Raw genomic sequence first — 20,809 nt, forward strand, 5'->3', positions numbered from 1 at the left:
TTCCAGCCCCCTCACATAAGAAGTGCGGCTGGCTGGGACTTCCAGCCAGCGTTACCCAGTGCGATGTTGTGGGTTTACCCACTACGAGCAAGCAGGGACAATTTCCTGTCTTCTTTAAAAAAGAAAATCAAAGTAATATGAACAGGAGTGGACTCTATGATCTTAAGGTTTTTTTCCAACCTAAATGATTCTATGATTCTGTCTTTTCCATCACTAGTCACCTAGCTGCATCACTTGGCATCAGTTGTGATAATGTTATGCAGCCATGTAATGGGCTGAAAAAGACCAGAGGAAAGATAGAGAAATGATAGCTTGGCCTAGCTGTAAACTTCATCTTTCCATTTTTCTCAGACACTTAATGTCATTGTTACGGTTCTTAGCTTTTGACAGCTGCCTGGTATCCTTATTAGCCACCTTTGACCCCAGAAGGCTAGTGGTATCAAATATTTTAAAAGAGTGCTGAATCATACTTAAACTTATGGTTTAAATAAATGCTTCATGTTATCTGCAGTGTTACTGTGACAGATGTGTCCCCTGTTCAACCATGTTTCACATCAGCGGATAAGGAGAAAATAGAATTATGAGACTAAAAATGATGCTGAGCTTGAGGAATTGTGTGACTGCACACACAGGAATAGTGAGTGCACTGGTGCAAAGTGTTTTATGAACAACCATTATTTAGTTGTGTTAATTTTTTTGGTTTCTTAGAAAACTGATTCAGCCAGGTTGTTGTGAGTAGTTAGAAGGTATGGCCTAGGAATTCATACCGTGATTAGCAGCGGGATCCAGTGAGACTGTCTAGCCAGTGGCTGGTCCTTGGATATAGAAGATCATGAAAGGTTGGTGGACCTTATGAAGAGGAGGAGGGTGCAGACATCCAGAATCACATTGTCTGTTTCCTCTGTTTACCTACTGCAGTCCCCAATTTGACAGTTGAATTCTGGTACCTCCTAACAGTAAGTTATAGCTTGTTCGGGCCTCTATACTTACCTGAAGTGACAAATAAAGCTGTAGCTTATCTTTCTGATCCCTTCTGTGTGTATGAGTCAATGCTAAACCAACTTTGTCTAATAAACTCAATTTGTGGCTGTTCTAGCACTTTCAACACAAAACCACTTACATATTATGATAGCTGCAGTTACATGATTATATCTGTTTTCCATGCATGTTCACTCCCTGGTTCTAATGAAATTATTAAAGAAGTCTTTGTGTATGCAGGCTATGTTTCAAAACTGAGCAGAAATCCAGGAGTGGAAATACCTTTTTTGATCCATTATGTAATCTTGATAGCTGTTATTAATCTCCCTTTTAAGTAGATGATTAAAATACATCTATTTCCACTAGAAAAATGGGGAAAGCTTGCATGAGTTTTAGTCGTATGTCAGCAAATGACAGAGACAAGATTGTTGTAGTGTGATATGGTTTCTACAACATAGTTTTTGGACTCCTCCTGGGAGTGATCTGATGATAATTGTCACCTGTCAAAACTTTCTGATTTGGCAGAATTTGTACTCATAAGATACTCCTGGTACTGTTCAGCGAAACAGGAGCATTGTATGATTTTTAGCTTATGCTGTCAAGCATACCATACTAGCAATACAGATATTTTTGTCTTGTCTGGATTTTTTTTTGATGATGCAGTAATTGGTTGTTCTTTTAAAGGAAGACATTTGTGTTCCAAAAACAAATGACACACGCAGCTGTGTAGCCAAGTGACCTAGAGAAAATGAGTTCCCATGATCTATGTGTATGTGCAAGTGATGGGGACCAGAGCTTGTTCTTTGTCCAGTAGTTCAGTTGTGCATGGCCTCAAGGGAATATGTGGCAGTGTTCCTTGTACTATTAACTTTCTGTGGGAATGTAAGAATGTGTCTCACAGTGCTGGCTAGGAGTAGTTGTGTGGAGTATTTTGTTTCGCTGTTTTAAATTTGTTTTCTACATTGCTGTGGGTTGTATAGAAATTTGGGCTATATATTGATTCCACTTTTGAGGAAGAGCATAAGATTGTGTGATACTGTAGATGTTATTAATTGGATATAAATGACTTGCATGGCAATGAGAAAAACTATGCAGCCATTTGATTTTTGTTCTTTTATGTTCTTGAACAAATACTTGTGTTAAAGGATATTTGAAAAATGAAGGGAACTGTTTAGTCGTCTGCGTAAGTAAATAGATATGAAGTTCTCAGATACCCAAGATGTGAAAATACAGGGGTTTTTTTGTTTGTTTGTTCCACAGTGGATGAGACAGGAATAGGATTGGCAGAATCCTTTCTTTGGTATTTAATTTTTGGGAGTTAATTTTAGTATTTCTTTTTTTTCTTTTTAAGAAAAAAAAGTGTGTTTGTATATAACATCTCATCTAGAATTGAAAAGTTTGTAATAGCAGATCATAGACAAAGTGCTGTTCAAGTTACTAAAGACCAACTAGGTAAGCTTAATGCATTGGTTAGTTTTGGAGTTATGATTAGCAACTTGATTATTGGCAATATGATTAGCGATTTAATTGCATAGGGTTACTAGTGCCATCCTGAGGCGTTATTCTAAACTTGTGCAAAATATGTACAAATAACTATGAACACTTCTCTGCCGTAAGGAAATGGAAAAACAAGAAAACAGAACTCAAACAGAAGACATGCTAGTTACTACTTCCATATACCTTATTACACACAGCTTTCTCAGAAGCTATACTTTTAAGGGTATGGCCTTAATGAGCAAAGTACCTGCTTCCTCAGTTTGTCTAGTTCCATTTAGCTTTCCATGAATAATGGTATAGGTGGCAATAAAAGTGGACATAAAACCTATTTGAGGCACTATATGAGATTGTATCCAGTGTATCTTTTAAGCTTAAATAATTAATTTTATTTAGAATGGACCTCACTTTCGTTAGTTGCATCAGCACATGACCTTGCTGTGTTACATGTAAACAGTGTCATAGTTGATGTAACTGATGAACTGGGAAGTTACTGTATGAAGTGGTGAAAGTATAGTTACTCACTGTCTACAGGCAAACGCTTCAGCAGAAGCCCCTGCTTTCCAACCCAAACAGAGAAAATAATAATAGCTAAATCTTTTCAGTAGTAAGTATTTCCCTCTGTGTTTTGTTGGTGGTTTTTTTTGTCTCTTAAATACTTTTCTACTAAATATATGGTTTTTAAGAAATGCTGACTCCAGGCATTGAGGTTTTGATACCAAAATCAATATATTTTACCAGGTTACTAACTTGTTAATTTAGTATTGGTCAGGCACATGTTCTGAAACCATTTATTGGAATGTAGAATGCTTCAGTATACGAGACAGTAAAATACGTCAATAATATGCTCAAATCAAATTTGCAGAGCTTTGGACATCAGTACTAGTATATCATCATCTGCCCTATCCAATGTTAAAGTACCCACTATCTTGTCACATTTCTTTGCCAATATATTAATATCATGCTATTTAAAAACAAAATAATTTCCACATACAAACAGTTTAAAAAATACAAGCACCGATCTTGTAGTGGAAAGAATGGTTTATAGTTTCTTGGCAGTTGAAACAACTACCAATCCACTCTTGAACTTATGTCTGAGGGATTAAAACTTTCTGTGTTTTAGAATTCTTGCCCTCTGGGGTAAGAATAATGACAGCAGGTGAATTGGTGTTCTAATTTATAATATGATGCAACTGAACTAAAATACAACTTTTTGCTTATTTTAATTTATTTTTAGAAACATGGACAAGGAAGACTGTTACTGTTCATACCTTCAGACTGAAAACTTAAAATGATCTAGGACTTCAAGAGACTAAAAAGGTCATGCATAGTCATTTATTATCTGTTAGTTTAAAATCTACTGAAATATCAGGTTTATACCTTGAAGGAACCTTTTGTTTTATAAAGTGGAAAGTAACTGTTGCAATCTTGGATGACCTCCAAATCTCCTTTGAAAATCAGTTTCTTCATTAAATGAACGGGAGTAGGTTTTCTTGCAAATGTTTTGGCTTTTAACTCAAATGCCAGGGATTTGAAATTTGGGGGAGAAGCTACCAACAAAGCAGATTAAATAGACTGCTAAGTCTAGCTTTGAAATACTGCTGTAGTAAGTCTTCTGTTTTGGATAGAATGTTGTTTCTTTTATACATGAGAATGAAAATGTTTTAAAAAGGATGTGGTAGGGCTGAATGTAGTATTAAGGCTTTTTCACAGACATTCATTCATTTTCTCATAAGTTAATACTGTCTGTCCTTTCAGAGGAGAAGTGTTTAGAGATTTTGCCATCTCAACTTTGATAAAAAGTTGTGGTGTGAAGCAAATTCTTTATTTTTTTATGAAAATGCACATGCTTTATGCAGATTTTTTCTTAATTCATTTCAGAATGAACTGACAACCCCCAAATATGTATCAATTATTAGAGCACCTTTACAACAGCGTTCTTGTGTTCATGTTCTTAAATACCATTTAATGAATTTGTAAAATCTCCTGGTATCTCTGCAGTAGAGTACCTTTTTTAAGATGTGATTCATATTCCAGGGATGTTTGTGGCTGGACAATGCAATGCTTGAAAAACTAATGAACCAGTCTGCTGCTTTATACAGATGGGATTAGATATGCTCTGATTTGCCTGGAAAAGAGTAAGAAGCCAAATAGTTTCACAATATAGCCTACCTGCAGTGCCACCCTGTGGCTTTTATTTTCATGGCTTCTCTTAAAACTAAGCAGTTTCTGTTCCCTCATCCCCAGCTGGAAGATTACTTGTGAACTTCTAAACTCTCTGTATTCGTGACTGCAGACCTGGTCTAACCAGGACAGTACAGCACATTTCTTTGCCTAACTTTTGTGAGATGGCATTATTTTTGTCCCTGCTGAAACCTGCTTAGATGGAGAACCAGAAAGAGGATTCCTGAGCAATATTGGTTCATTTATGTACTGCATCAAATTGCTAAGCAATGGATGGTTTGGTCATTGAAATGGAAAGATCACATTGGAGCTGGAAAGCAAAAAATGTGTCAATTCACAGTAGTAACTTGAAGGAGCGTGTTAACTGGTCTCATCTGTTCCAGCAGTGCTACGTATGCATATGGTTTATTTCCAAGTAGTCAGTTTTCTAGAAAGATGGTTTCATTTTAAAATTAGACTGTCTAGGTAGATGCAGCATTTCTTATGGAGATAGTTGATATTATTTTGCATTCAAGACATCTGCATTTTTGTTGACTTTAACTGAAGGATGTCAGAGGGACTTTGCTCTTAAAAGCAGCATTATGCTTTGAGGGATATGTTGTGCTTTGCCTTGCACCATTTTGAAGAGTTGCTCAAATCCTGGTGGGGTAGGTACCTTCAGGTTTAAGACTGTGGTTTTCATGTATAGAAAGTAATACAATGTTGAGGATATTTCATGCCAAGTAAATATATAGGAGGGAACTTTCCAGCACTTCACCTGCCTGGCCTGCCTTGAAGAGCAGAACCTCTTTTCTTCCTCACAGCCAGCTTAGTTTTAGCACCATCTCTGGATGAAAGGCAGGGTTTTTCCTGTCGGTCTTTTCTTCCTGCCTTTCTGGCAGGGAACAGAACAGACTTTCTTGCCCCTTCTGCTTACGTGGCAGCAGTAACATCATCATTGAGTGCAGGTGTTGGCAGCAGCTCCCTGTCATACCTCTGCAGCCCACACTGTCCGCAGTGTACCAAAACCTGACGGGACACTCCCTAGTCCAAGGAGAGTGTTTGGCTACATTTTTGAGTGTTTAAAATAGGTGCTTTTAATGTTTGAAGAGTTTTTATTGTAATGCTTTGAACATGCTTTCAGTATTTTCTTGCTACAGAAGTAGTTACTTCATGAAATAAACTTTCTATGGTTTCGTTGCTCTGCTGCTGCTGCCTCAGTTTCCTGGCTTTTGCAGCGCACCCGCTGCCTGCCGCGGGGCTACCCGTGCTGCGCGGAGGCTGGGCCAGTGACTAAGGGGACAAGTCGAGTCTGGGCTAGCAAAGCCTTGGTATGTGTTAATAGGGCACTTCTGGACTTTGGCATCTTCACTAAGGTCTTTCTATTTTTCTATAATAAAAATGTAAAATGCGAGAGCATGGTGAGTATCAAGCTGTGTATCTAATGTGTGTAGGCTTTGTCTGATGAGCAGATGCTTACATCCACGTTTGTGTCCCAATTGCAGAAGTTACATGTGGCCTTTTCTAGAAAGTGAGTATTTCTTTTTCTGCGTTTCATATATCTTGCTTGTAAACAGTAAGTAGAGGCATGTGAATGTGGGCTGAGTTCTTCCAGAATCTTAAAGCCAGCAGTAGAAATATCTGGTACCACAGTCCGTACCTGTAGACTGTACTGTTTGTTATGTGGGGTTGGAAAGTCTTACATAGTGAGAATTAAAAATGGATTTCTTTTTCCAGTGTGGGAGAAGGATTTCCATTCTTTGGCAAGTGTTGCTCTTTTTTAATTATTTTAATCTGAATGCAGTGTCTAAGCAAAATGTTGAACAAAAGGCTTTAAAATAGTTAAAATGCTGTGCTTTATTTTTATAAAACAGTTTTAAGTGGTTTAATGCTTGCAATTAAAAAGATGCTTTTGGAAGCCTGGATTTCTAGGTAGTAGCAACTAAAGTTAGAAGATGTGGATATGAGGGAAAGTCACAGAGACATTTTCAATTGCTTGTCTTTAATTAGGAAGCTTGTTTGCTGCTTTTGCCACTCATCAGGTTTCTGTAGTATTGGGCAAGTGTAAACTAAAGTGTCAGTGATTTGAGGTAGTTATTGCAGAATCTCTTCAGGCTGCTGTAAACTGCAATGGAAGGAACAAGTTCATGTACTTTAGATCTTGGGTTTTGTTCAGTGGGTGTTTTTTCAAATGACTCAAATGTAAGTCACGGACAATTCTGATTACTCTTTATTAAAACAGAAAACAGAATACAAAAGCGTACATATACATGTACATTCTTGTGTATCACAGGTCCTGGCTTGAGTCCTTCCTTTGTTAGGATTTTGGCTAGCAAGATGCCTCACTTCATACCCTAGATCACAAAAAGACTGCAGTTTTATTTTAAGAAAATGCATTTAAAACATTGCACTTGGTGTGATTCAAGTTCTGGTAAGACTTCAGTGTTGTGAATAAAAGCCTTTTGGTGTCTGTGATGGCACCTCATTTCATTGGGAAAGAAAATCTGTACTCGCTGTTGTGAAAGTGAAATTCATGACCTTGCTGTATGCTCTTCCATGTCTTTTTAATAGGTACCTTTATTTATATCTTTCTTTATAAAAATATTTAAACAGTTGTCACATGAGCTCATCTATAAAACTGTCTTATCTTTAGGAAGCTTTATGAAAAGATGCTTTCTGATTTTTATGGACAATCCACAAGGGGAGGGGAAAAAAAACAAAACAAAAAATCCCGCCGCCCCCCCCCCCCCCCCCCCCCCCCCCCCCCCCGTTGGTATATGCTATTCCTTCAGTTCTTTGATACGCTAACTGGGACTGTTTGATAGAAAAAAAATATATGGCAGAAATAGCCACCTAAAATAACTGTTTGTCTTTCTGTTGAAGGCTTGCAGAGTTTACAGGGTTAAAGTAGAACACTGAAACATAAAAACTTGGTGTATTGTATGCCTAAGTTTAGAAGTAGATAATATTGGCTAAGCAGACCAAAAGTTCTGTGGCTGGTATATTGCTCTACAATAATGTAATGTGATTTTAGCAGCCCATCAAGAAAACGTTTGTGAACTTGCTATGGCATAGGAGGCCTCTTACTGTATATGTCAATATTTTCCTTTTTCTCTCCCCCCCCCTCCCTTTTTTTTTTTTTTTTTTTTTTGGTCCAGCAGAACTCAGCTTTGTGGAACTGTGCTGTTGGCATTTCTTCTTTCCTCCTGCTTTCATTCATTTTGTTCTTTGTAAGCTTTCTCATTTGACAGGATTTCAGTATTTGCACTCCATACAAATAGAAGTGTTTGAATACTTATATCACCTTTTTTTTAATCTTTTCGGAGTCAGTAGAAAATAAAGCTGACAGTCCTGCTCTGCGAAGAGCTTATAAGAACTTGGGATGTTTTAACATACAACATATTGTTAAGCATCTGTTTTGTACTGTTGCACAGAGGAGATGGTCTGTACAAGTAGCATATAGCACTGTGTGATGAGCTGTACACCCATGCAGTATAGGGTGTTGTACCTAGTTTCTAGAATATCTGGTTCATCTAGTAGCAATTTCAAGGAGTCTATGAGCTTCTGTTGTGGTAGCACAAGGAAGGTTTCCACATTCAAGTAGGTGTTCCAGTAAAATATTAGAATGGTGGAAGATGAAACGTGAGCTCGATAAATTTTTGCTGATGCAAAATATGGATTTTTTTTTCCCTACATGATAGCTCATGGCAAGAGCATTTTTCTAGGATTAGACTGGAATATAAAATAAAATACAATATAAAAATAAAAAAGTAAATTCCCCATTACTAGAACATCTGTAATAGAGATTGAGTATGACTAGAACAATTGCACTTCTGAATATTACTCTAGGGTTATGGTTTGAAGCAGACAAAACTGAACTTGAGCCTTTTCTTTTTTAATTTTAAATCATAATGGTGCAAATAGCACTTTCAGGGTGCTAACCTGTTAAGTTTCATCGTCTTGGAGATATTTTAAACTGTTTTGTTAATGGTACCATACCATCTCTGCTATATTGAGAACGAAGCCTGTATTTTGGAAGACATTTTCTTCTCTTTTCTTCAACGTTATTTGAGCTTTCTTCTTTTGAATGCTAGAGAGAAATCCCAAACAAGCTTCCCCTCCAGAAGCTGGTGTGGTACACTCCCAGTTTAGTTGTCTGTGATACTGATTCCAAAGATAGGTGCTTATTTGAATTAAGAAGTTTGTGTGCGTGCCTATTATGTAAGAAGGAACACTTATTTTTCTTCCTCATTCCTGTCTTATGGGTAGTAGGGTACCTGAGGCATGTTCTTTCCCACATGCCATCTTTGCAACCGTGAACTATTGCTGCCCAGATGATGTCTTACCCCTTTGGAACACAGGCCCTCCTGTAAATAAATTTCAGTGCCTGTAAAAGAAACTTAGGTCTAAATGATTTGATATCATCATTAAAAAGGAGGGTTTTTCATTACAAATTTTAGTATTGATCCCAGTGTGATTAACTGTATAATTTTTCCATTGTCTCATGTTTACTTCAGTTTGAGGAAGTACCCGAAACTTGCATGACAAAGTTATAACTGTAGAATAATGTTTGCTTTTGTTCTTTTTTCTATTGTTTTGGGTTTTTTTTCTTTCTTTGTAATTTATCATCTGATAAGCACAGGAACTCAAAAGATGGAGAATGCCACCACTTACATAGTTCTGAAGAACAGAGTGGGGGAGTGCTGGATGAAGCAAACACAAGGTGTCCTTGCTTCACAAACTGTTTAGCATTGAAATATTGCAATTATTTTTAACTTTTCATTTTAGGAGAAGAGTGAGTGTTACTGAACTTGAGCAGAGGTACAGATTTTTAAAAACAGGATTATACTACGTGTAAATATTCAGAACAATGTAGTCTTAAACCTACATCTGAAGTCCTTACAGCAACAGTGTCATAAAAAGATCCATCAAAGTACAGTCTATTCAGTAAAGGAATGGATGTGATTATGAAAACTTGTATGTGAAAGTGGATCTGAGAGTTTCCAAATTAAAGCATGGGATTTTCCACAAGAAAATCATTGTGGGAGCTTTATTTTCTCTGTCATTTTTTATTTTTTATTAACTTCCTAGGCCTCTGAGCGTTTTTTAAGGAAGCGCAGTAACTGTTTGGAGCTGTAGTTCTCGGATCTCCAAGAGCACTGCGTGTGTTTTTTGCTTGTCTGTTTTTGGGTACATTTGATTGTGGAATCCCATAGTGACATTTTAGTGTTCCAGAAAGTCTTTGTTGTGCGCAGCTACTGCTTCTGCTGGTTAAGGACGATAATACTGTTTCAGTTCTCCTTAATGTTGTATAAATAAATTAAGAAGAAATGGGAGGGCTCCAGAAACTTACAGAATAGTCATAATAATCATGTGTTTGTTAAATAATAAGGTGTTTGTTAGAAAATCCGAATTCTGTTTCCCTGCGGTTCTCTGTCGTAAGTGATTTTGAGGGCTTAAAAGCTACTTTTGGCATTACAATTTTTGAATTGTTGTATGCGGTCCCTTTTTAACTATGTAACTTCAGTCACAGGTCAAGTTCTCCACATTATGCTCCTCTTTTGTGATGGCTTGGCAGTAGCTGTCCTCTTTTCAACCTCTAGCACCGCAAAAAAGCGGTACGGTTGTTTCCCTTGGTCTGTGCCTGGTAACCTGCTATGTTCTTGCTTGTACCGGAGTGCTGCGTTTTCTCGGTGTCGATTTTTGGTGATGGCAGTTAAAGAAAAAACCCAACAATAATATTCAGTAGTTTTGGGGACCTGGTTCTGCCATGCTACCGGTTTCCTTGTGCCATAGCACCATGTGGGTATCAGTTACGGGGCGTGGGTAGGGCTCTGTGCCGCAGCGGGAGTCCTGCAGCATGTGGTGCCATCAGTTAGTAACCAGCGTGTGGATTGCTAAACCCCAGAGGGCTTTTAGCTGTGAATACCACATCCTTCACTACTATTTTAATCATACTGTTTAATTTACAATTAATGTGATGTCTGTGTTAAAGCAGCAGCTTTGTTTACAGAAATAACCGGAGTACAAGATTTGCGGTGATTCTTTTTTTTTCTTTTCTTTTTTTCTCTTTCTAGATCCCAGATTTAGTGATACCTTGGTGTGCTGCTAAGCATACGTCGTATTTGAAGCTTTTGTGGAGGATTATAAACTGGGATTAAAAAAACCCCAGGAATTATTTAAGCATTAACCAATGATATTATAATAACTTTGTAGCAATAGGCCAAGAGTTGTTGATCCTAGCTTTTCTGTAGTGTTCCATGTAATGCATGTTTGAAGAATTCTGTAAGTGTAAGTTAGTATCTCTAAAATAAAACAAGCTGAAACTTCCCAGGGGCAGCTGAATTAGGCCTGTTCATGGCTTTCCTGCCTACACACTCCACTAAATAAAATAATTCAGTTGTTCCACAAACAGAGGGAGGGTTATAAAGGTAGCTTTACTGTGACATCAGATCTTTCTGGAGAGCTTTCCCAGAAATGTGAATATAGTAATTATATGATTAAACAATAAGGAAACTTTTTGGGTTGTGCACTTCCTCAGGCTATTAACCTAACCACTAATTAACCAACAGGAAATTCCAGACCTGAAAGTTTCATTATTGCTATGCTAAACTGTGAAAATATAAGTGTGCTAATGAGGATTTCATTATAGCCATCTGTAGCTTGTTTTTAAATTGTGTCAAAGTAGGAAAAACATAATATACCATCTGTTACCTAGCCATATCAAGTTGACATGAAAAATATTAGAAAAAAAAAATAATCCCCCTGTTGGTAACCTCATTTGTCTCTTATTTCTTATATTTTATTTGTGGCAACCATGAGTGCCATGGCAGTACTACAACCATAGTAATGTGTTTCTTACCCCTTAAAGGATGTATTTTGTTTAGTTTCCAATGTCTATGTTGTAATTTCAATATTTGGGGAGATGGAGGTGTTAACTTCCCAAAATGGTACTTTCTAGGCAATTAAGACCCCTCAGTTTCAGTGTCATATTCTCAAATATGTCTGAATTGCCAGAAATCAGCAGCTGAGGATTGTCTTGCCATTTACAGTTCTTTTTGGCTTTAAGTATATAAAAACTTCTGGATTAGTATTCTCTCTTTCTCCAAATAGTGAATGTGAATTGAAGCTTCTTGCTTTCATCAGACGCTGGAGGTTTTGCTGCTCCTTTTACCTTAACCCTTGTGTTACTCTATGGAGCTTAATCCATACAGAATTTTTTAAGTCTCTTGATTTGGTTCTCTTTGACCTTAAAAAGGAGGGAAGTTGTAATGTATTACACGCATGTGCCAAGAACTATTATGGATTCTTAATTGTCAGATGTTTGTAGTTATAATGCAAGTCGAGCCTTAGGTGAGGAGGAGATGGTGGTCGTGTGGAAAAAGTTACAAAACCTGCTCTTGGGAAGAAGGCTGGCATAGAAGAAAATACTAAAACAGCTGTGGGGCAGTGGGGCAGATCCTTAGCAGCTGAGATGAAATATGACTAGGTAAGATCATAAAAGTGCTAACGTTTGTATATTACCTGTTGTGCTGAGAAGAGAAAGCAGTGGTCTGTGATGTGAAAATGAGGATGAAAGGTTGTAATTGAGATAGCAAGGTGGAGAGGTCTCGCAGCAGTTTAAGGGAAGTCACGCTGTGGACAGGCAGCCCAAAAGGTGGGCTTGTCCTTTTGTCCCCAAAAGTTTTCTGAGTAGGCACTCTCTTTCTGTACTGAATTTGCACAGCAGCTAGGACAGCTTTGGTGGGGGCTCTTAAGAACTACCTCAGTATTCAAGATAAACTCTATGTTTGGTGGCTGAACTTACAAACAAAGTCTGGTTTTCTGCAGATTGTGATGCAACAAGAACACTTAGAATAAAATAAGGAACTCTGATATATCAGTATAATACAGTGTAAATGTCTTAATGCTGTAAAAATATAAAAAGAATCTAAGTGCTGTGCTGACTAACTGAATGAGGAAAAGTCAGCTGGCGGTCTTCCTGGTCCTTCAAAAGCTTTTGCTAGTCTCTAACCTAAAGCCTTGTAGGAAAATTGAAGAAACATGACATAAGATGGTAGACCTTGCATAGCTAAATAATTTGCCCCAAAATAAGAACCAGAGGTATGGGAAACTGCCTACTATGAAAGTGAGGGAGGCCACCTTGGAGTTCCACAGAGATCTATGCTGGAACTCATAGTTCAACATGTTAATAATCTAAAAAAGCAGCTGAATGACAGTTTGGTGACAGTAAACATTTATTATACATAGTAATGAGAGGAGACATGACTCTGAAGACTTGCAGAAGGATTTTGCAAAAATAAACAGATAATAAAATGATACTAAATTCACTTCAGATAAATTTAATACAAATCAGTTTGCCATGTGTATTAGTAAAGGAACAGAGAAGAAAAGAGAGAAAACATGATTAGGTCACTGTATCTAAATCTATAATGACATTACAGCACGCAGTTCTGGTCTGCCATGTCCAAAAGGAAATAGCAGAACCAGAGAAGGTTCAGAGAGGGTTGACAGGGATGGTCAAAGGTGTGATACAGTTTCCATATAAAGGACATAACGACGTGGGCTCTTGGCTCATGTTCTTACATTCGCCATTTGTACATGTACCAGTTTGTTGTGTTCTAGCCGTTCCAAGTAAGTAAAAGGAGAACATACAACAGAATTGTCTAATGTTGCTGCATAAAATCCTCAAACCAATGTTAAATAATGGAAAAATAATTGCCTGCCTTAATGTTGAGTGATTATACAATCGATAATCAACTTTTGTTGCTGATGTGTGACTTGCATAAGAAAAACAAGTTCTTGGTCTGCTTCCAAGCCATTTGGAAGCCTCTTGTCTATGCTCTCTTCTCCAGTTCTTTTTGATAGAACGAAAACTATTTGCCTTTCCCTGGAGACTTGAATGTGTTGATCCATCACAGATAAGATGTCATCTCAGTAGGTACAAAGGAACTGAAGAAAAGGAGTATTTAATAAAGCAGCAATTTAATCTGGAAGAATGCCTATTTTTAGTCTAGTAATCCAGGTTTCCTGCTATTATTGCTGCTTTCAGACTTTAGTTTCTCATGGATATTATTTTTTTTTTTTAAAATAAATAATTACTGTTTCAGGGTTAGATTAAATATCAGATAGTTTTAAAAAATAGTCTTTTGTTTATAACAATAGAGACAATAGGTTCAAAGAGCTCCCAACTTTACAGATGTGTCCATATTGGGGTTTTTTAAAAAACAGATAGTAACTCTGACCAGCTTTTCCATATGCAGATAATGGATACATACCTGTTGAGTTCTAACAGCCTATTGGGCTTCTAGAGTTTGGTGGGTGGTTTTTTTTTTTTTTCCTGCAATGCAGAAATACTTGATGCTCTGAGAAATCACAGACAAGTGAATCTGAAAGTATTAAAGATCTAAAAACGAATATTGGGAAGCTTTTGTTTTACTGCCCTCACTAGTATGCAAATCTTTGTATCCTTTTGGTCTTGGAAACAATTCTGTGAATTAAAGAGCATGAAACCTCTGTACTAAAAATGTGACCTATACAGGGACCTTTTTAGAAAGTGTTTTGTATTTATCGCTATAGTGGCAATGTGTCTGGCAAAATTAGATTGTTTACTTCTTTTAAAACATACACACAAGAAATAAAAGAAATTCCATGTTTATGATCTGTTCACATGCATTCCACTTTGCTGCTGATACTAGTCAGTTGATGATTCCTTTTTAGGGAATGTTTGCTAATACAGCAATGCCAAGATGAGTAATTTAAGTAGATGCATTATGGAAAAACGAGAAGCATTTTAATATGCTAATCCTAAAGAAATTCTAACAGAACATTTTAATTCCATTCCCTTCGATGCTGCATTGGTAGGTTTGGTTTTTTTTCCTCCAATGCCCTGTCTAAGCTCTCATCCCACCCCATCTTTTAAAACTCCACATTTTATGTTTCACAAGTTTTCTAGGAAGTTACAAAAAAGAATAAAATAGTAGTAGCCTATGTTGAGTGATATCGGTGGGGGGAAAAAGTAACCTCTGTAAGATGCAGGGGAAATAGCCAGGTACATACTTGTAGAAATGGAAAACATTTCCTTTCTTGCCTTTCAGGTTATCTGAAGTGTTGGGCACTTGCTTATTGTGGTCAATAGTATTACACTCCATTGGTGACTCTGAATGAAAAGCACATGATTTTTCAACAGTGATAAAATTACTGCTTAATATGTGAAAGCCATAAGAAGGGAATTGTAAGTAGATAGTGTGTAAGATTTATTACCTCAGGATACCAGGAGGACAAAAAATAAATCAGATATTTTTTTATTGTGACTATAAGTTGATTATTTCTAGCTACAGCCCTTAGACCCAGATAGTAATTAATGCTTCCAAGTGGAATTCCTGAATGTTTTGTCCTGTTCAGGACACACTAGCCATAGGGAATGTGTTGGTATTTTAGACAACATCGATACCCTGTCTGCACTGAAACTTGTATTACTGGTGGTCTAGTCCTGCAAGCTTGGCTGCACCTGTGTTATGGCTGTCCCCAGCTTTTTAAGCAATTGAAATTGCTTCAAGGATTTCTGTGCTTGTATTCTTAACTCGGAGTTTGGTCGCAGAGTGCAGTTGACTTGGAACACAACCAACTGATCTGACGGTTTCATTCAGCCTTGTGTTAGGTAAAACAAGAGTTAGATTCCTGACTTGTCTGACATAATGCGGGATGAATGCTGGTGACGAGACTTCTCAGGTAAGAGAGGCTATATAAGGAATGGTCAGTAACTTCGCTCAGCACACGCACACTCGTGCAGGTGTTACCCTCTCACTGAAGTGGTCACCAAGCCACTTTGAAATACTGTGCCCTGATCCCAATCCAGAAGCAACATTTACCAGTGATAGAGTCCTGCAGGTTGTTGCTGTTGATGGTAGTGCGTTAACTGCATCCCTTCTCGGTCCCTGAGCAGACTTAATTGTAAGCAGGCCTCCCATGACTGTATGCGTTAGGTTTGACTTTGGGAAGAGGTAACTGAAGTGAGAATTGCTTTTAAGCAGCTTCTGTTTTTAATTGACAGTGAGGTCAAGCTTCTATAAATTACCCTACTTTCAACCACTGCTAAGTTGTTTTTTTGTTTTCTGGATAGCATAAATACTGTACTTCTGTTTGTGAAATTGATTTGTCAGGATCTTAAGCTTCAATAATTTTGTAGGTAGTACTGATGATCAAATTAACTGGATGTAAGTGGGAATTTGCCTCTGCTATTCCACTGCTCACTAAACTTTGCCTTCCTGAACTGTTTAGCCGGGTGTCTCACAGACAGAGAAATAGGGAAGGCTAAAAAGCATCAAGGGAAGGAAGAGTGCTAATTCTAAAACTTCCCATTGAAGTTGTTTTGCAAAAATGAGTGCAGAATACAGGATTGGTTTCTTTGTATGGTATAAAGCCACAGAAGACATAACAAAGCTACTTAATACTCTTTTGAATTGGCTGAAGTAGGTATGTCAGGATTAAGGGCTATACAAATCTCTAGATGTACTCTGTAGGCCGTTTGGTCAGGTGGTGGGATTATAAATAGGTAGGCTTACTGATGTCACCAGCAGCAGAAGGGAACAACAGTGAGCTTGCCATGCACACGCACACTCCGTCCCTTCTACCTACATATGCTATTGAGAGAAATTCACTTGATTTTAATGGAGAAGAAAAACCTGTGTTATTTTGGAGGTAAGCAGAAAAGTAGTGTAATCAGTTGTAGCTGTTCTTCCCTCTCCTTGTGTGGATGATCAGCAGAATGGCTGCAGAGCAATACTTGTGTAGGTATAACACAATAACAATAATTTTGTTTGCTATACGTGGATAAAACTTTGACCTGCAGAACTGTTTTGGTTGCTGTACATGGGTTTCTGGATGCATTTGTTGATGTGAAGTGACACATATTTTACAAGACTAAGAATGCAGATGTTGGTGTTTACACAGCGTTTCCTTGCTGCTCTGGTTGAACTTAGGGTCCTAACACCTGCTGTGAGGAAAAATATTTACCAATAATTACATATCTGCAGCAGCATTTAAGTCATTGTTTTTTGAGGAAAGGGAGAATTTGGGTGTAAGGCAGAACATAAATTGCCAGAACTCATAGGCCTGCAAAAAGAAGGAAGAATTAATGTCTGTTGTCCTGTTTTCAGGTAAAGTATGTAATTTTTGTACACCAAGTTATGAAGGCTTTTTTTTTAATCCCATTTCTGGCTCAAAGATGAGGATGTATAAAGACCTAAAAATTTATCACTGCAGATGGACTACTGAAATTTCAGTGGTGCATTTCTGAGTATAGAGGCTGTTGCATGTTTTATTTTGAGTTGATGATGGGGGGCCTAGAAGCTCAAATGAGGTTACTGAGATTATTTTAAATGAGAAATGTTGTTATTTCATGCAGACTGTAAGGCTTTTCCGACTTTGTCTTTCATCTGATTTTGATCTAAAATTTTGCTTGGAAAAGAAACATTACTTGTTTGTAGTAACCTGTAAAAGTCAACGCCTTTAATGTTTAATATAGTAGAGTCCTTGCTGTGTATTCTGTGTATTTCTTGAATATTATATATCACTTATCATGGAAAGCATTTAATCAAATTGGTAGTACCTAAACAGACTAAATCCCTGAATAGCAGCAGAATGCCAAGATGCACTTTGCTTACCGTAACAAAGAAGGAATTTAAGAAATCTTGTTCCGTTGTACCTCTTGTAAAAGTCAGTACTTTCTGGCACTGAATTGTATGTTAATATATGTTAACAACTCAGCAGGGAAAAATACCGGGTGTAAACCTGTGACAGTGAAATTTGAAAAGGGTGGGGGGGTGAATACAGGAGCGAAGTGCAGCAGTTAGAGCAAATGATTCATCAGCATAGTTGTAGAGGAGTTTCTCTACGTTCCCCAGAGCAGACTGCTGCTGCTGATTATAATCACTATAAAGGTTAGTAAGAAGTATGCTTTTCCCTTTCCTAAAGAATTTTTTCCTACTTTATAGTTAATGCTGAAGTCCTGTACCCTTTTTTCAAAAAGAGCAGAGGCTTTCTGACAGAAGTAATGGGTCATCCAGAATAGCTCTTGTGTTAGAACCATCGTGCAGGGAGCCAGCTTTCTTTGAAGGAGTATCTTCTTTCTTCCTTGCCTGTTGCAAGAATCCAGTAGGAAATGAGTCTAGGGGATGTAGAGTGTGCAGAAGAAAGTGGAGAAGGGGGCTAAGAATAGCTCTTGTATGTAGAAGGGGATGAGTTTGGGGAGGAAGCAGCATCCATTTGGGGCCCTGAACTGGCAGCCAGTGGGGGAGCTGAAGTAGGTAGGACAAAGGGCAGGGAGCTTCCACTACCGGCGAGAGCAGAGGTGCTTGTGATAACTGTTGGTCATCTTACGCTGTGAAGAGAGCTCGCATAGAACTTCTGGCTGTGCTCTGTACCCATCGCCCCTCACACAGTGCATAAGATATCAGGCTTGGGCTCCAGCACAGTGCTGACATGTGAGGAGGTACCAAATGCGACCCTGTTCCTGAAGGTACGGGGATTTCCCACTTTGGTTTCTGAGGAGGATGCAGGGAGGGGAGTGGGTGTTGAGGAAGAAGCTGTGAAAGATGAGCAGGAGAATGTGGTGGCACGTAGGTACACAAAGCATTTGTTCTTCGTTCTGGAAGAAGTGTTAGCTTGAGATGCTCAGTGCTTTTGTTGGGGGAACTAAAGCTACGTTGGTCGTACTCCAGGAGAAACCTCTTTATTACATTTTGGCTTTCAGGATATTGGCTGCCAAGATGCCTCTCTTGCAATCTAGTAATATAAATGCTTGGTTTAGTACAATTTCTTAGCCTGAACTTTTTCTCTTTCATTTTCTGTCCTGTAATGATCTAGGGTACATTATTTGCTGATGTAGTTGTGTAGGAATTCTCTGTCCATTCTTCATGTGTCACACAGCATCTGTGTGCATATATATATAATTTATTTTTTAAGCTTCTTGTTCAGGATGGGAAAATTTCAGTGCTTCCCATTCCCTTCCAGTGCTTAATGTCGTGTCTGTTCTCCAATTTACTAAACCCTTCTATTTCTTGGTTATGCAAACATACAAAACATTTTGAAGTGTTACCCAACTAGGTAGCTAAAGGACGTAACTGCAAAGAGCGAACTCCCGAGTGGCTGAAGAGCTTTCTACAAGGGAAAAAGCTTGTTCTGTTCCAGACACCTGCATGAAAAACAGAAATTAGCTGCAGTGCTCTCCAAACTTACCTTGCTGCGCTTGTCTCAATTATTATTCCTGTATCTGAATCTTGAGTTGGGAAAGGGAACTGCTGCAGTTGAACTCAACCTTCTATAGCAGCTTAAAGGAAGAGGGAGCGAAGTTTGTCTTCCCTGTTGTTACTGCAGAGCTTCCTAGCTGCAGTCCTGCATTATTTTATCTATTATCTACCCACACCAACACCCACGTATCTATATTTGAGGTATGTGTGTATGTGAGGAAAACGGGAAGGGTCTTTCCTGGCTGCAGGGGTACTGAGTGGCTCTGCTTTTATTTTTCTTACCTTTCCCAACCTATAAATGCATCCAGTGCCTGCCTCCAGTGTTACATCTGAAAAATGATTTTGGATAGGAGAGAAAAGCAGCAGCAGAAAAGCTTGGATAAATTGCCAATTCTGACCTCTACTGATGTTCAAAATAGAGCTGAAAAAGCCATGAGCAGAGTCAGGTGTTTCATCTGCAGGCTTTGAAAAGACGGTGGTGTTACACCTGCTTTCATGACTAGGAGATAATGGCCAGAAGGGCAGATTCAGATTTTGTTCTGTTTGAGAGCCCTTAATTGAACTTTTCTTACTGGTCATGGGAGAAGAACATCTGTATGAGCATCCTTTTATAGCAGCTCTTGAAAAAGATTTGAAGGTTTGTTCCTAGTGGAGGTAACATATGTTTGTTTGAGTTTTAAGCATTTGTTAGATTTATTAGTGTATCAAAGGTTAAGCTCCCCCTTCCAGTTCAAGCTGCTCTTTGTTTTCTTTTCCTGTTTATTCAGCCAGTTATATATTACTCAATTACTGTTACAGATTTACTGCTTTCTCTTCCCTGCTGCCTTTCTATCAGGCTGTTTTGATAACTGTAAATAAAGGCTAAGCAGGTCATATGAAGTTTTATTAGTTTTGAATGTCATTCAAGTTTTTTGCACTTTCTTTTGGTAGCAAATCTACATTATTTTTTACATTTTATACTTCATGAAGAGGTTGCAAATAGCTGTAAGTATCTGCTTACTGCAGAGCTATGTTGCATGTGGATATGCCAAGCTTCTATTTGTATTTTATGTTAGCCCTATTTACTTCAGAAGTCTATGTTCTTAACCTCCTTAGAAGTAACATCGGTGGAACTGCTTTTCCACTACACCTCTTCTTTTTGTTTGGGTATTTATTTAAGGAGGAAAAAGAAATACTTGCTTTGGCACAACAGAATGTGCTGTAAGGGAACATTTTTATTGGAACATGTTTCTATAATTTCTCAGTAATAATAGTAAACTTTATGCTATTTTGTAGCGTGAAGTATTTTTTTATCCTCTGTTGCCTGCTAGGATTCTGAGCTCTTGGCTGTCTTCCTAACAGTGAGGCAATTCTTACGCCTAGAGAGGAACTATGTTTTGTTGAATGGTGTGAGACAGCACCAACTCGGTGGTGCTCTGTGCTCAAAAGCTTGGGTAGTCTTTGGGGTGTTTTAAGTGAGCTAGAAAAGGTCATCGTGATAATAGTTAAGATTTCGCTTTGAAGGGCAATGAATTATTTTTCTAGGAAAGTTTAAAATTTGTATTTGATGTAATTTACATGTTTATGCTGGAGTTGGTGCCCTATAATGCTAGGAGGGGCACAATTAAAAACATGCCTGTACTGTACAGATTTGTGTTTACATTGCTGCTGAATCACCCCTTTCTAGTAAGGGAAAAAGTTGCATGAATGATGGCTTGAATACAGTCTCTTCTGTTTTAAAGACTGCCACTGCCATGGGGACAGACAATCAGACGGGCAAGTGTCTGTTCCAAATGGTCTGGAGGGAACTGAAGGATTCATTTGCTGCTTTCTCGCTTTTAGTGTGAAAAAGACATCCAAAGATTCCATTAAGCTTTCACCTTACTGTCATGGTTACCATCCCAGTCCTGTGATTTATTTCTCGCTAGGATAAGACTTTTTAAAAA

General features: G+C 38.0%; 1 protein-coding gene across 5 annotated transcripts in view; it reads left to right on the forward strand.

Annotated features, from left to right (window-relative positions):
* COBLL1 (cordon-bleu WH2 repeat protein like 1) overlaps nucleotides 1–20,809 on the forward strand; it is an 86,423-nt gene that overhangs the window by 17,866 nt on the left and 47,748 nt on the right. For 2 of the 5 annotated variants that reach the window (XM_027810580.2, XM_055718410.1), the window contains exon 1: nucleotides 16,227–16,335. The exons of 2 other annotated variants lie outside the window; for them this stretch is intronic. In XM_027810580.2, the coding sequence (XP_027666381.2) occupies nucleotides 16,241–16,335 (95 nt within the window). In that variant the 5' untranslated portion in view covers nucleotides 16,227–16,240. Of the gene's footprint in view, nucleotides 1–16,226; nucleotides 16,336–17,970; nucleotides 18,155–20,809 lie in introns of those variants that run through there. One more of the 5 variants, XM_055718412.1, reaches the window with a different exon arrangement.

The sequence above is a fragment of the Falco cherrug genome, chromosome 8 (genome assembly GCF_023634085.1).
Source record: "Falco cherrug isolate bFalChe1 chromosome 8, bFalChe1.pri, whole genome shotgun sequence".
NCBI lineage: Eukaryota > Metazoa > Chordata > Aves > Falconiformes > Falconidae > Falco > Falco cherrug.